Source organism: Salminus brasiliensis, chromosome 22, assembly GCF_030463535.1.
Source record: "Salminus brasiliensis chromosome 22, fSalBra1.hap2, whole genome shotgun sequence".
Taxonomy (NCBI): Eukaryota; Metazoa; Chordata; class Actinopteri; order Characiformes; family Bryconidae; genus Salminus; species Salminus brasiliensis.
In genome coordinates, this window is record NC_132899.1 from 23955962 (window position 1) to 23969018 (window position 13057).

At 42.2% G+C, this 13057-nt stretch overlaps 1 protein-coding gene across 1 annotated transcript in view; it reads right to left on the reverse strand.

Moving 5' to 3' along the window:
• Positions 1-1518: 1518 nt before the first annotated feature.
• mrtfba (myocardin related transcription factor Ba) overlaps positions 1519-13057 on the reverse strand; it is a 40536-nt gene continuing 28997 nt past the window's right edge. The window contains exons 13-16 of the mRNA XM_072668115.1: positions 10106-10276; positions 8477-8611; positions 8290-8350; positions 1519-7658 (exon numbers count right to left, since the gene is read on the reverse strand). Coding sequence (XP_072524216.1) covers positions 7168-7658; positions 8290-8350; positions 8477-8611; positions 10106-10276 — 858 coding nt within the window. The 3' untranslated portion in view covers positions 1519-7167. The remainder of the gene's footprint in view (positions 7659-8289; positions 8351-8476; positions 8612-10105; positions 10277-13057) is intronic.

Consider the following 13057-nt stretch of genomic DNA (forward strand, 5'->3'; position numbering starts at 1 on the left):
GCCCTGTGGCAAGGACAGAAAGTATGCAAAGTGGGTAAGAGGGAGTCACCTGCTAGATTAAAAGTTTATTACGCATAAATAAACTGGTTTTTAGTGCAAACACACTAACAGGCCAAAACTTTATAACCACCTGTCTTATATGCTGTCTACACTCCACATGCCACCAAAACAGCTCACTCTACAAGACCTTTCTTGTACTGATATGTTACTTCTTGTCCTGGCGCCTATTGTGCAATGTACAGTAAAAAAAAAAAAAACATGTTGATGGTAGACAGGGGTTAGCATGGGCACTCCAGTCTCCAGTTTGTGGTTTATCCCTCTTTGGACAACTGTCTGTAGGTACTCACCTCTGCGGACCAAGAGCTCCCATCAAGCCTTGCTTGTTCTGAGGATAGTCTGTCCAATTGTCTGGCAAGAACAATTTGGCCCTTGTAGTAGTTGCTCAGGTCTTCATGCCTGCCAATTTCTCCCATATCCAACGCATCAGCTACAAGAACCAACTGTTCAGTTGCTGTCAAACATGCAACCCAGACCTTGATATGGGGGCGTGATTACAAGATAATAACGGTGAGCAAGACGTCAGAATATTTTGGCTCATCAATGTGTTTGTTTCAAATAAGGATTCGAGTGACGTTTTAGGTCATTGTCCTTAGGCCTGTCTCATCTCATTGATAGCAATGCAAACTATGGCTTTATCTGAGCGCATCAGTATTTATTGCATACAATGTAATCCTAAATATGAGCCGTTTGCTCTGGCTTATTTGTCAAGCAGCCAAATTAAGAAAAGGATATTGTTGTTCTGTAACTATTTCACATTATATTAATAATGACTGTTAGCAAATCCAGTAAACTAGCTAAAAGTTTAGCATAGTATGAAACAGCTAGTTAATAATAAGGACAATGAGCTGTAAGTGTGGTCTTCCACATGTGGTAGAATTGAAAAATATAAAATTGAAGCTTACTTGCAGTAGTCTTCTCTTAGTGAGGCAAATGCACACCTCATGATATACAACCTTTAACAGGCACAAGTTACATGTTATTCTTGGGAAAACTGAAAAACTGGTCAACAGGAAAAGTACCAAAGGTTCCAAAATAGGCTTCTACTAAATGCTACATCGTGTGCAACCAGACTGATGAGTAGAGGCCATGAGGCTTCTGCCTTTTCAGGTCATTAAAACATTCATGAGTAAAGTTTTAGCTGCTTAAATGTGTAAAAAAAGTGTAGCATGTAGCTTCAGGTTAGGCTTTTAAAGGCCATGTACAGTGTTACAGGAGTATACTCAGCCAAATATTGGAAGTGATATGCAGAATCTAGTCAAAGCAAGTAGGAAAGCAAGGGAGTTGGTTAATAACCAGGCAATACATAATCACAACATGAGGAGCATGGTGACATGAAGTCTCTATGTAAATGTGCTTTTATGACCCCCCCCCATCCCATTCTACTCGGTTGTTTCCCCCCATTTGCAGTATGTATTCCACACTGCATGTATATAATGAATAATACTAATAAAACCCAGACAGTTTTTGAAATGTACATCATTCCTCTGGTATATTTAAGAGATTCTGAGACATCTTCTACAACATTATGTTCACAATACAGCGAAGTGAACCAACACATTAACATCAGCGTATGTATATTCCGATCTTTCAACCTATTCACAAAATAGAGCTCATGGATGCGCTAAACATGTATAAAAATATGTGTCACGTCCATTCAAATATGTACACAATGTGCAAAACGTATGGCATACAAATGATGATTGCTCCTCCGCCTGGAGGACGTAGAGAAGTGGCAGTCAACAGGATTCTCAACCAGTGTAGTCCCCACTGATACTTTACACATGTAAAGTATGGATAAAAATATTCCATTTCAAATTAAAGGTCCAGCAGTACAAAATGGGAAACAGCTGAATATGGTTAACATGGTGAGAATGACCAACCTTTTCGCACATAAAAACAAAAACAAAAAATAGAAGAATTAAAAAAATGTAAAAAGATCACCGTAGCACTGAATGTCGGGTAGGCTCCACAAGACCACTTAAATGAAAAGAGGAAATGGAGAGTCTGCACTTTTCTAGATTATAGAGTGTGGACAAGAGGTGATCGGCCAGCTGCCTTAGTCAGATAAATCCTACATTTAGTCTAAATGCTGAGCTTCCCGAATAAACGTGTGAGCATTTAATGCAAACCGCAACTTTGTGAGACTGAGGCAATGTGCCGTGATTTACCATTTACTGCATACAGTACAGTACAGTACTACTGTAGTTCAAATGAAAGAATGGGAAGTTATTGCTTTGCTCTCAATAAGCTCCTCATCTAAAATCCACACCGATTCAAAGCTAAAGTTCTTACAAAGTCAACCTACTTCGCAGTTCACTCCAAAAAAGGAAAAATCTTGAACCATCCAACATTTTGTAAACCAGCTACGTCAAATGGCATTGTACATTATTGATTTGGCCTCTTTGGTAACTATTTTACAAAACCGCCTTTTAGTAAAAGTCTAAAACCTTAGACATGAATTACAGTCAACATCCAGAAAGCTTCACAATGTTCTCCTTCCTAATCTAAAGGAAATCAGCTCATCAGTAGTGGTACTATGGCAATGCATGACCTGGAGCAGAGCTCTACAGACCTCAAATCCAGGATTTTGTCACCACTAGTAGATGGCCAGATCACTTACGTCAACAGTTCAACTACCAGAGATCAGCAAATTCCAACGAAATTCACTGAATCCATTCCCAGTAACGAGTGCCTGCTTGAGCCTACGAGACTTGTGCTGGGCAAGTCGTTTGAGAGGCCATAGCTTGGTCAATGTGCAAGATGAACAGTACGAAGCCTTAAAAGCAGGAGTGGGCCAAAGCCCTAGGCATGCTCCTTATTGATCAAACGCTTTCGAGCTGATGGAAAAAAAAAAAAAAATGACAAGAAAAACAAAAACAGAACACAGACAAACAATGGTGCTAACAGCTAATACATTTCCTCTTTCTGCGAAGGTGCTCAGATGCTAATTGATTGTTTTTCACCATGATGACAAGTTCATCATTTTAGCAAAAAGTGCTAGAATATCTATAAAAAAAAAATTGAGCAAATTCCCTTTGGATCAAACATGCCCTTACTAGTTGCTCACAACTGTACAAACCTGTACAGGTCTTTACAGCCAGAGTTCGGGTTATTGCCTCTAATAACACTGAGGTTATCGCCGAGTCACTCATCAGCATGTGATGTAATAATGGTAGCTCCTTATGATGTCACAAAGATGTTCCTCTTCACTGAGACACTGAGCCAAATCAGGCAAAGTGAGGCCATGCGCCATGATGATGACTCAATAACCAGAGCCTGGTCTTAGAGATTAACCCGGTTAATCACTTGTGGTGATTCGCGATTAAACTAAAATCAAATCATTTGATAGCAAGTTTAGAAAGCTGACAAATATCACATTGATTTGAGAATCATTTACAATTTCATGCGGGCAAAGCGATTCTTCATTTCTCAAACGGTATACGTTTTCATTCTTTAGTCTGCAATTTCTGTTCTTTTTTTTTTTTTTTGCTTAAGGGGGGGGGGGCACAGGAATAACACCTCAACAGTGAAACACGTAGGATATGTACACACGCTCACTCACAGAAACAAGAACGTGCCACAGACGGAAGGACACACAGAGAGACAGACATCATCAAAAAGTGCAGATAAGCAGATAAGAGGAAGGGTCGAGGGTCTGGTAGGATGACAGGACGTTTAAAAAGTCACTGTTGAGGTTCGTGATGGAATGGAGGTGGACAAAGCAGACTTGCTCTTTTGCTCCCCCCACTGCCGTGTTAAAGCTGCCAACAATGTCCAACATGCAGTGTCTTCATGGAGGCAAAACGTGGGGCCTGATTGTACAGAACATCAAAACCAGCAAAAACAACAACTACTAAAAAAATTTAATAAAAATAAAGGTGATGCATTTAGAGGAAGTATCACCGGGACCACTGTCTTTGACAGATAAGAGGGTCTTAAAGGAATACTCCCCCCACACACACTTAGAACAGAGCCAGTTAGAACTTAGTCATTGGATAGGTGCTGAAGCAGCTGCCCATTATTAGGTACAGGGAAACGTGCCAAAACTACTGTCCATAGAGATCAAGTCGAAAAAGTCTGGAGTATTCCTTTAACGTGGCGATGGTTCAAAGCAGGGGTGCTCAACCCTGACTCTTGAGATCTACCATCCTGTGGAGTTCAGATCCAACATACCTGGCTTGGATATCCAGATGCCCCTGAGGGCCTTCATTACCTGGATTACGTGTGATGGATTAGGGGGTTGAAGCTAAACTGTACAGGGCTGGTAGATCTCCAGTGGTGTTCAATCCTGGCACCTCAAGATCTACCATTCAGAAGGGTTCAGATCCAACATACCCGGCCTTGATATTCAGATGCCCCAGAATGCCTTCATTACCTGGAACAGCTGTATTGGATTAGAGTTGGAGCTAAACTGTGCAGGATTGGTAGCTCTCCAGGACCAGGACTGAGCAGCCCTGCTGTAGAGAATCCAGGCTCATGGAGTTCATCCAAGAACAGACACCCACAAAGAGAGAGAGAGTCCACAGTGCCCAAACCCTGTGTAAATAAACAATAACGCCTATAAATATCTCTGTGCCCCACTGAGCTGGGCGAACAGCCACTGCTTTAAGTGTCAGTTGTCGTTCTAGTTCACACAAGAATGCTCTTTAAAGGAGCTCATTAAAAGAGTCTTGCAGAGGTTTGCTCCACACCTCCAACAAACGTACACATATACACACTCGGCTTGGCACTGACGCACCTCGGCTGCAGAGCGTCACGGAGCATTTTGAAGCGTACAGTATTGTATACCATTGTGTCTATGGGCACTCCCTTCACAATATGGTACACATAAGCCCTGCAGTTATTAGCGCACTGGCCTGGCCCATCAAACAACATTCCATTACAGATATGTGCTGACTTCATGTACCCAAAATGCTCCCTCACTCACTCACACACACACACCCTCAAAACACCCAAAACGAGCCTAGTTCTGAGTCAGATTCGGTTCAATTAGGGCAGTACCTCAACAACAGTCCACTGGGGAGCGTAGGAAGGTCTCCAGCTGCAAAATGCACCCGATTATGGGCTCTTTTTTTTATTTTTTTTTTATCTAAGTCATTCCCAATTCTGTGCAAACAAAGCAATCCAATTCTAGGAATTAGAGCCCGTCCTTTTTGCCTCTGGACAGTTGTAGTTCAACATTGGCCGTGACAGTATTTTTTTAGGCCGTGCCCTGAACACCCTGAGTCAATGGCACAATGACTAAGAACTCAGCAGTGCTTTAAAGCGGCACCCTCTCTTGAACAGCACAGAAAAGAGAACCCAGCCTGTGCTCAGCCGGAAGCGTCTCTTTGAAGGCCCTTCGTTTTCAGAACCCCACAACAGGCCGTCAGCCTGGATTATGAAGGGCGAACACAAACCGTAGCTTGGTACAGCAGAACAGCAGAGACAATCACTCGCATCCTCCACTGAGTGGAACCCAGATTTGCTTTATATATAGAGCAGAGTGCTGAACCGGGCTGCTGAAGAGATCACGTGTTTGAGTGCCTTACCATTGTGATGTGCCACACCACTGCCATCATTTATTATTATTTTTTTTTAATTAGGGATTTTGCTGGATGCTAGCCAACCAGACTCAGAGACGTGTAGAAATGACAAGTGTTTTTTTTTTTTTTTGGGGGGGGGGGTTATTTTGATGATATGGGAAACATCAGCATCAGATCTTTGGATGTGATGATATTGCAAATGGAAATGTCATGTATTTATTGTAGTGTTAAGGTGATTCTGCACTGACTACTACATTGAGTTTACTGCAATTTGCATTGTAACTCTACATATAAGTGGTATATTTTATGTATAATGTTATTCCAGATGAAACTAGTTTATACATTTTATTAATGTATGAGTATCAACATCAGGAGGGAAGCAGTGGTATCAGCATCAACCCCCAATATTATAAACCCCCAACCTCCCATATTCCCTAAATGACATATTTGACATGCATACAATCTTTGTTAAAATGGGAACAGGGCTGAATTTCTTTCTTTTAAAAGCTTATTAGACCTGTAAACCTTATTTCACTTGGCTCAGAAGAAGCCTACAGCTACATACACCTCCACTCTGGACAGCTAAACGTGCCAGCAGTTGGTGAGGAAAGCTAGGCTGGTGGTCACGCTAGGCTTTTGTCTCAGTGCTCCAGCCACTGCAGTTTTACATACAGTTTATATAAAACCTCAATGTGCTGTTTACTACTGCCTGTGGTAACTGAGTCAGCTAGCATGCTAACTGCTAAGTTATCTCCGAGGCTGAGCAGAGCAGAATTGGTAAATTAACTTAAATCAAACCCTGCTACCAGCCAGAGCTGTGTGTTGTGTTTTTAGTACAGTACTGTTATGTGGTGAGTGTATGATGACATGACATAATTAGCCTGCTAATTGCTAAGTCAGCGCCAAGCTAAACACAGCTCCACATAGAGATCCAACCATGGCAGTTCAGTGTGTAGCTCTGTGCTCTCGGCAGTTTCACGTTTTCAGATAAAATTATTTACTCTGCGGTTTTACTGAGTAAATGTTTAAGTTGGCTAACGTTAGCATGCTACAGACTTTTTAGTGACCAGGCTTCCTGTCCAGCCCCAGTTCTGCCCATTTCACAGGGTGACACAAACTACAAATGTCTAGCGTGACCGTGGCTGTACTCTCAGTGCCAACAGCGCTTTGACAGATGGGCCACTCTTGGTTATAGTGAAACCTTTAGAAAGCCTGCTCTAAGTCAGGATGCCAGAATTACCAGAATGCAAAACTTAGAGGGGTTATATGCGGTAATGGCAGTGATGTGTCCCACACCGTGGCTGGCATGTTACCACTGTGGTGTTGCGCTGCTGGTACAGCCCTAGTGCTTTACATAGCCCTGTACAGTCTCAATCACCACCCCCAACCACCCACCCCCACACACACAAACTTCCAGACTATGGCTATGAACAAACGTGTCCCTTCCTCCTTCTCACCGTCACAAGGTGGAAGAAAAGAGTGTGCGCATGTGTGTGTGTATGAGAGAGCGAGTGAGTGAGAGAGAGAGAGAGAGAGAGAGAGAGAGAGAGAGAGAAAACGAGAACAAGTGCACAACACCACATCAGTCCCAGTGCAACTGCAGGTCATGCGTGTCCAGGAAATCCGAAGCGATGCCTAACGGGTTCATTGGCCCGATGGGTCCGGGCATGGTCAGGTCCAGCCACTCCATGTTGTCCAGGCCTGTGTCCTGCAGGCTGAAGGAGGAAGAGGAAGTGGAGGGTGGTGGGTCGCCGAAGCCCAGCTCGGTTGTGTCCATAGGTGAATGAGGCTGATCTAAAAGCTGGCTGTGCAGTTCCTCTAGAATCCCCAGCGTCCTCTGCTCCGAGTCAGGCACGCCGACCAGAGCGCCCTCCAGCAGTGCCTCTAGTTGGTTGTCTGAGGCCAGCGAGGCCAGGCTGGGCATGGGCTCCACAAGAAGTGCCGGTGGGGGTGCCATCTGAACCTGTGCAGGCGGGCGGGACAGGGCAGTGTTGACCGGTAGGGTGGTGATGCTGGCAGTCACTGGCATCATCTTCTGCACAGAGGGCTCCGGCTGACTGAAGGGTGTGATCTCTGCAGGGACAGGGTCAGACAAGGTCAGACACACGGTTCTTGGGTAGTAAGCCAGCCAAGACATGTTCAATTTAGAAGTTTTAAAACTTTTGTTTTACACTGTTGCTAATGCAGGCTAATGCAGCTAACTTAATGGAAGCTCATGTAGGACAAACTGCATTGCAACATCTTAAGAAAAGACTTGTTTATGTAGTACACTATGCGGACAAAAGTATTGGGACACCTGCCCATTCACCGTTTCCTCTTAAATCAAAGGTATTGGGGGGAAAAAAGTTTAACCTGCTTTTTTGGAGTAACTGTCTCTACTGTCTAAGGAAGGTTTTCTACTAAATTTTGGAGCATTGCTGTGAGGATTTAAATGCATTTAGCAACAAGAGAGTCACTGAGGTTAGGATGTTGGATGATCACCACCCCACCTCATCCCAAAAGTATTGGATGGAGCACCAATCATCATTCTAGTGAACACCGTTCCACTGCTCCACAGCACAAAGCTGTAGCCCAAGCCTGGCAGTAGGCATGGTGCCCAATTCTTTACATGGACTAGACAAGCTCTGAGTATGTGCATTTGCACATCTGTGTCAGCAATGGGTGCAACTTAAAGTAGCTGAATGTGTTGTTTTTGCCCAGTTACCTCCACTTTCAATGAGGATGTCAAACAGGTCATCCATCTGCTGACTGGTTGCCACAGGACCCTGAAACACAATAAATCCAATCGACTGCTATTTCAATAGGGATGGGATTTGGAAACTGCAGCAGATGGACCTTACAGCATGTTTAGGTAAAGCTCTGTGTTTATGTGTTTAAGTGAGATGTGAAACCTGTGTGATCGTGTGCGCCAGCAGGCCGCGGGTCTGTTTGACAGCATCCTCGTAGGTGGGGGGCTCTCGGCTCTTGGGGGCCTGACTGAACACTGGAGACTGCAGGATGAAGGCAGGTTGGGCCTGAGAGGGGGACTGATGCAGATACATACGGGTTATACATAACACACAACCTAACACTTCTTGCCTGTTTTAAAATACCTATAAATATAAAAACATCCTGATTAAAAAATAAATAAATACATAGAATAATAAAAATACTTTCAGGATATTTCAGCACCAATAGTGTGTCACTGAAGCTGCAGTACTGTACTCACATAGCTCTGTTTGACATGCTACTTTTCAAAATAAAAGTCCCTATTAGCTAAAACTGAACAGTGAATAAACAATATAGTGAATAAACAACAACAATATATATAATATATAGTTTTTATATAGAGTATTTCACATATGTAGGAAATAAAGGAATTTGTTAAATGATAAATAATGCACTGCAATTACCTATTTATTTACCAGTGATCTGATCTTTTATTATAATTTTGATTATAAATAATTACATTCTTCATTCAACATTTAATCCAGACCCCTATAATTCTGTCCATCGTTCTAGACCAGAGTTGGGAGGGTTTCTTTACAAATATATTCCGTTACAGATTACTTATGTAACTGTAACATAATCCTGTATTAAAATAACTGTATTAAAAGTAACTAATCTAATTACATATTCAACATATACACATACATATACAATCTGGATTCTTTTATTTAGACAGAATTTGCATATTTTACATTGGTTTACATTAATATATTCTGCTTAGAACAGCTTAGAATTGTATGCTAGTCTAAAATGGTCAATGGTGGTTTATTATGGTCTTGTTTGCTAGCAACCAGCTATGCTGGTGTATGCAGATTTCTCTAGCAGGGCAGTGTAAAGGGCTGCTGTTTCTTCAGATTATGTTAAAAAAATAAATAAACAAGTAAATAAAAGTCAAACTGGAGGATTCAACAAGGTTTCATCTTGTCAATAAGAGTCAGCTTACTGTTATGTTATTAAGAATAATACTTAGTACTAAATTAAAAAAAATAATCTATTAATGAAAAGAAAGAATTACACATCCTCCAGCAGTTATTCAGAAGTTACTCGGCAAGCAAACCATACAGTTGTCCAGCTAAGCTCCCTACCTTCAAATGTTTTTCTAAATTTAAGCTTTGAGAAAATATTTACCGCTGAAAGTAAATATTAGACAGAGATATTCTTTTATTTGGAAATGTATCAACTAAAATTTTGATTTTTTTTGGAATGGATGGATTCTCTGCAAGATTCTCCACAGGGGGCGCTGTTAGCACTCAACTAGTTCTGTGAATGTCATTAAAAACGAACGACCAGTCACAACCAACCACTTTAACAGCAGCATAAATGCACACCTGCTCACTCAATCAGAATAAAAACAATTAATAGTCATCCTGCCTGTAATGAGCGACTTTTATTATGGATCTAATTACTGTAATCTAATTACTTATTTTACCTCACCTTTCATTCTTTTATTTTCACAATGTCCTAGTGATCATTTGAATGCTGTAGTGCTGCACTGCACTAGCATATTAGAACAACTGTGCTGCGCATGCTACCTTGCTGAGGGGACCATTGGTAAGGGAGGAGGTGATGGGTGAACTCCGATGGGCAGACACCGTGTTCTCTGGGGAGCTGCTCAGGAAACACTGAGGCATCTCCAAGCCGGTCTGGTTGTCAGTGGCACTGTGCTGGAAACCAGAGCCGCCACTGCTGCACAAAGGAAGAGCCTGGGTAGAGAAAACAGCAAGCCATAAGACCATTAATGAGCAGCCATCACATGATACCATGATACACAACACGCTGACAATGCAGAGATGAATCGGTTTCACTATTAATAATCAGAACATGGTTTCTAAACTGGGAGAATTTCTGAAAATGGCCCTAGCCTGAAATTTTTATTATTTACAAAAGGCTCCACCTCCCCAGTCTTCAACTGTCTAGTTTTGGCGAGCCTGTGTCCATTGCAGCCTCAGCTTTCTGTGCTTGGCAGACAGAGGTCTGAGCCTGACGGGGTCTTCTGCTGTTGTAGTACATTAGTCTCAAGGTTGGATGGTGTTGAGATGCTTTTCTGCTCGCCACAACTATACAGAGTTCCTGTAGCTTTTCTGTCAGCTTCAGCCACTTTGTCCTACCCTGCTGACCTCTCTCACCAATAGACATAGATAATAGACAAAGTACTAGAAACCCAAACTTGAGTAAAAGTACAAGTGCTCTACTTCTACTTAGGTCACTTTTTTGATAGAAGTGTTCTTTAAGCTCCAGTCTTATATCAAAGTACTAAAGTATTTAGCATGTTCTGTACTTAAGAATTGAAAGTAGTTTATTTTAAAATGTACTACTTAAGTACTGAAAGTAAAAGTACAAGTATTGTGTGGTTTGTAGTTATTACAGAAAGCAGTCAAAAGTCAGTTATTGTGAGCATCAGTGTTTATATTATTTCAGATGCTCAGACTTAAGGACTGTCGCAGTCTTCAGTTAACTCTCCAAACAAACAAAACTGACTCAACCTGCCACATACAAGAGTTTCATATGTAAAAACCATCAAGAAGAGCAACTTAAAACCCTGAGCTAAACTACGACTAAAGGATCTCAGGCCATTAGGCCTCATACAAGTACAAAACAGCTTAACACTAAGCTTCACTCTCTGTAAACTAAAATACAGCTAAAAGATCTCAGGCCATTGGGCCACATACAAGTGTTTGAAGGTGGTGAGGATGGTGTTTCTTCTGGTGGTTCTTCTTCTTCCATCTGGAAATAAACTAACAGAGCTGTAGCGTTAGCGTCCTCACTGCAGCAGCGGAGTGAAAGGAAGCTCACGGCTCGATCACTTGTTGAGGAGGCTTCATGAAACCCAGTGACAGCGCCATCTAGCGCTCGGGGGGTGATAATGTGGGTTTGAAATGATTCGTAGCATTTTTATCATCGTTACTAGTAACGACGCAGCACATAAACAATGTAACAGAATAGAAGTATTAAACTGAAAGTAGGAGAAAGAATAATCCTCCAGTAGATACAGATACAGCATTTTAATACTAAAGTCCAGTAGTAAAGGAGTTACTGTACATCCTTACTATACATCTCTGCTCAACAACAAGGCGTTTACAGTCTGCAGAACTAAAGAACGTGTTGTCTTTATTGCACCATTCAGAGCAACTCTAGAGACTGTTGTGCTGAAAATCCCAGGAGATCAGCAGTTCTATCCAGAGAACCATCCAGAAACAATCGTGCCATGCTCAGATCTCTGATGGACAGTGCTGGCCCGTATCTGCATGACTCTAGGCATGGCACTGATGCCGTACGATCGGCTGATTAGATAATTGCACGATTAGGAAGGTGTACACGGCGTTCCTAACGAAGTGTTCGTGAGGATCTCTAATTTTAGAAAGGACCAAATTCTTGCTTTCCCGTAATCAAAAGGTAATGACTTTCCTTCAGGCAGGACTGTCTGCGAAAGCATTATCAGCCATCTTTTCCCCTGGGCTCCAGTTACACACGGCTGAAAACGGGCTGAGGCCAGAACCACAGATACACTAACTCAGCATGTTGCTGGCAGCAGCATCCGTCTACTGCCATTACTCGAGTAACTTTAGCACCGCGCGCCTCAGGCCAGCTACACAAGACACCCGGCACTGTGTGGAAGGAGACCCTTCTTTGCCAACTTACTGATGGATGGCTTCCCTAAGGCCAGACCAGACTACATGACATGATCCTGGAGCCTCCAGATAAGACTATAGAGTTGCTCTGATTGCTCTTTCTGATCCACTTTCATTTACTCCCCTTCTCCTCACCTGCTTACTCAAGCTCTGGAACCGAAGATTATAGACACTGGGTTAGAGCTGCACTAACCTCATGCTGGAATCATCGTTATGTCATCTTAAATACAGGGGTGCTGGTGTGTTTTTGTTACCTGAATACTGTAGCTGTTGTTTTTATTTTATTTATTAATTACTATTATTTGAATTTACATTTTATTTTTATTATTTTTTCAGAAACCTTGAAGCAGTCTTAGGCAAGTGTGTGATGGTTTAGGGCTGCCGTGATCAGACTACGATGACGTTGGCGCTGAATGCTTTTCTTTTTTTCATGGCTTTAGCTTTTTAGGTGTCTGAAACACTTCTATCCAAACAACACACGCTTTTCCTCATTTATGGCTCCAGTCTGGTCAGCCCTATTTAAAGCACAGCTTTAAAAAAACAAACAAACAAACTAACTAACAAAAACTTGGATCTGACTTCGTTCTGAAAGGTTTTTAAAGTTTTCCAAAGGCCCAAGGCATCGAAAGTATGAGAGAACTTAAAATATGCATGAAACAACGCTGGTTTGTATACTGGGCAAAGTTTTGAAGGCACAGCAGCACTCGTGCAAGGCATAAGCACCTAACGAGAAACCATACAGGCGTCGCCACACGGACTGACCACGCCGTTGCGGTTTTCGCCGTCACACACGGCCGCTTCGTCCGCAATTGCTTTACTTTAGCCTTGCGTCCGCGGTAAGTATGAACCAGTCTT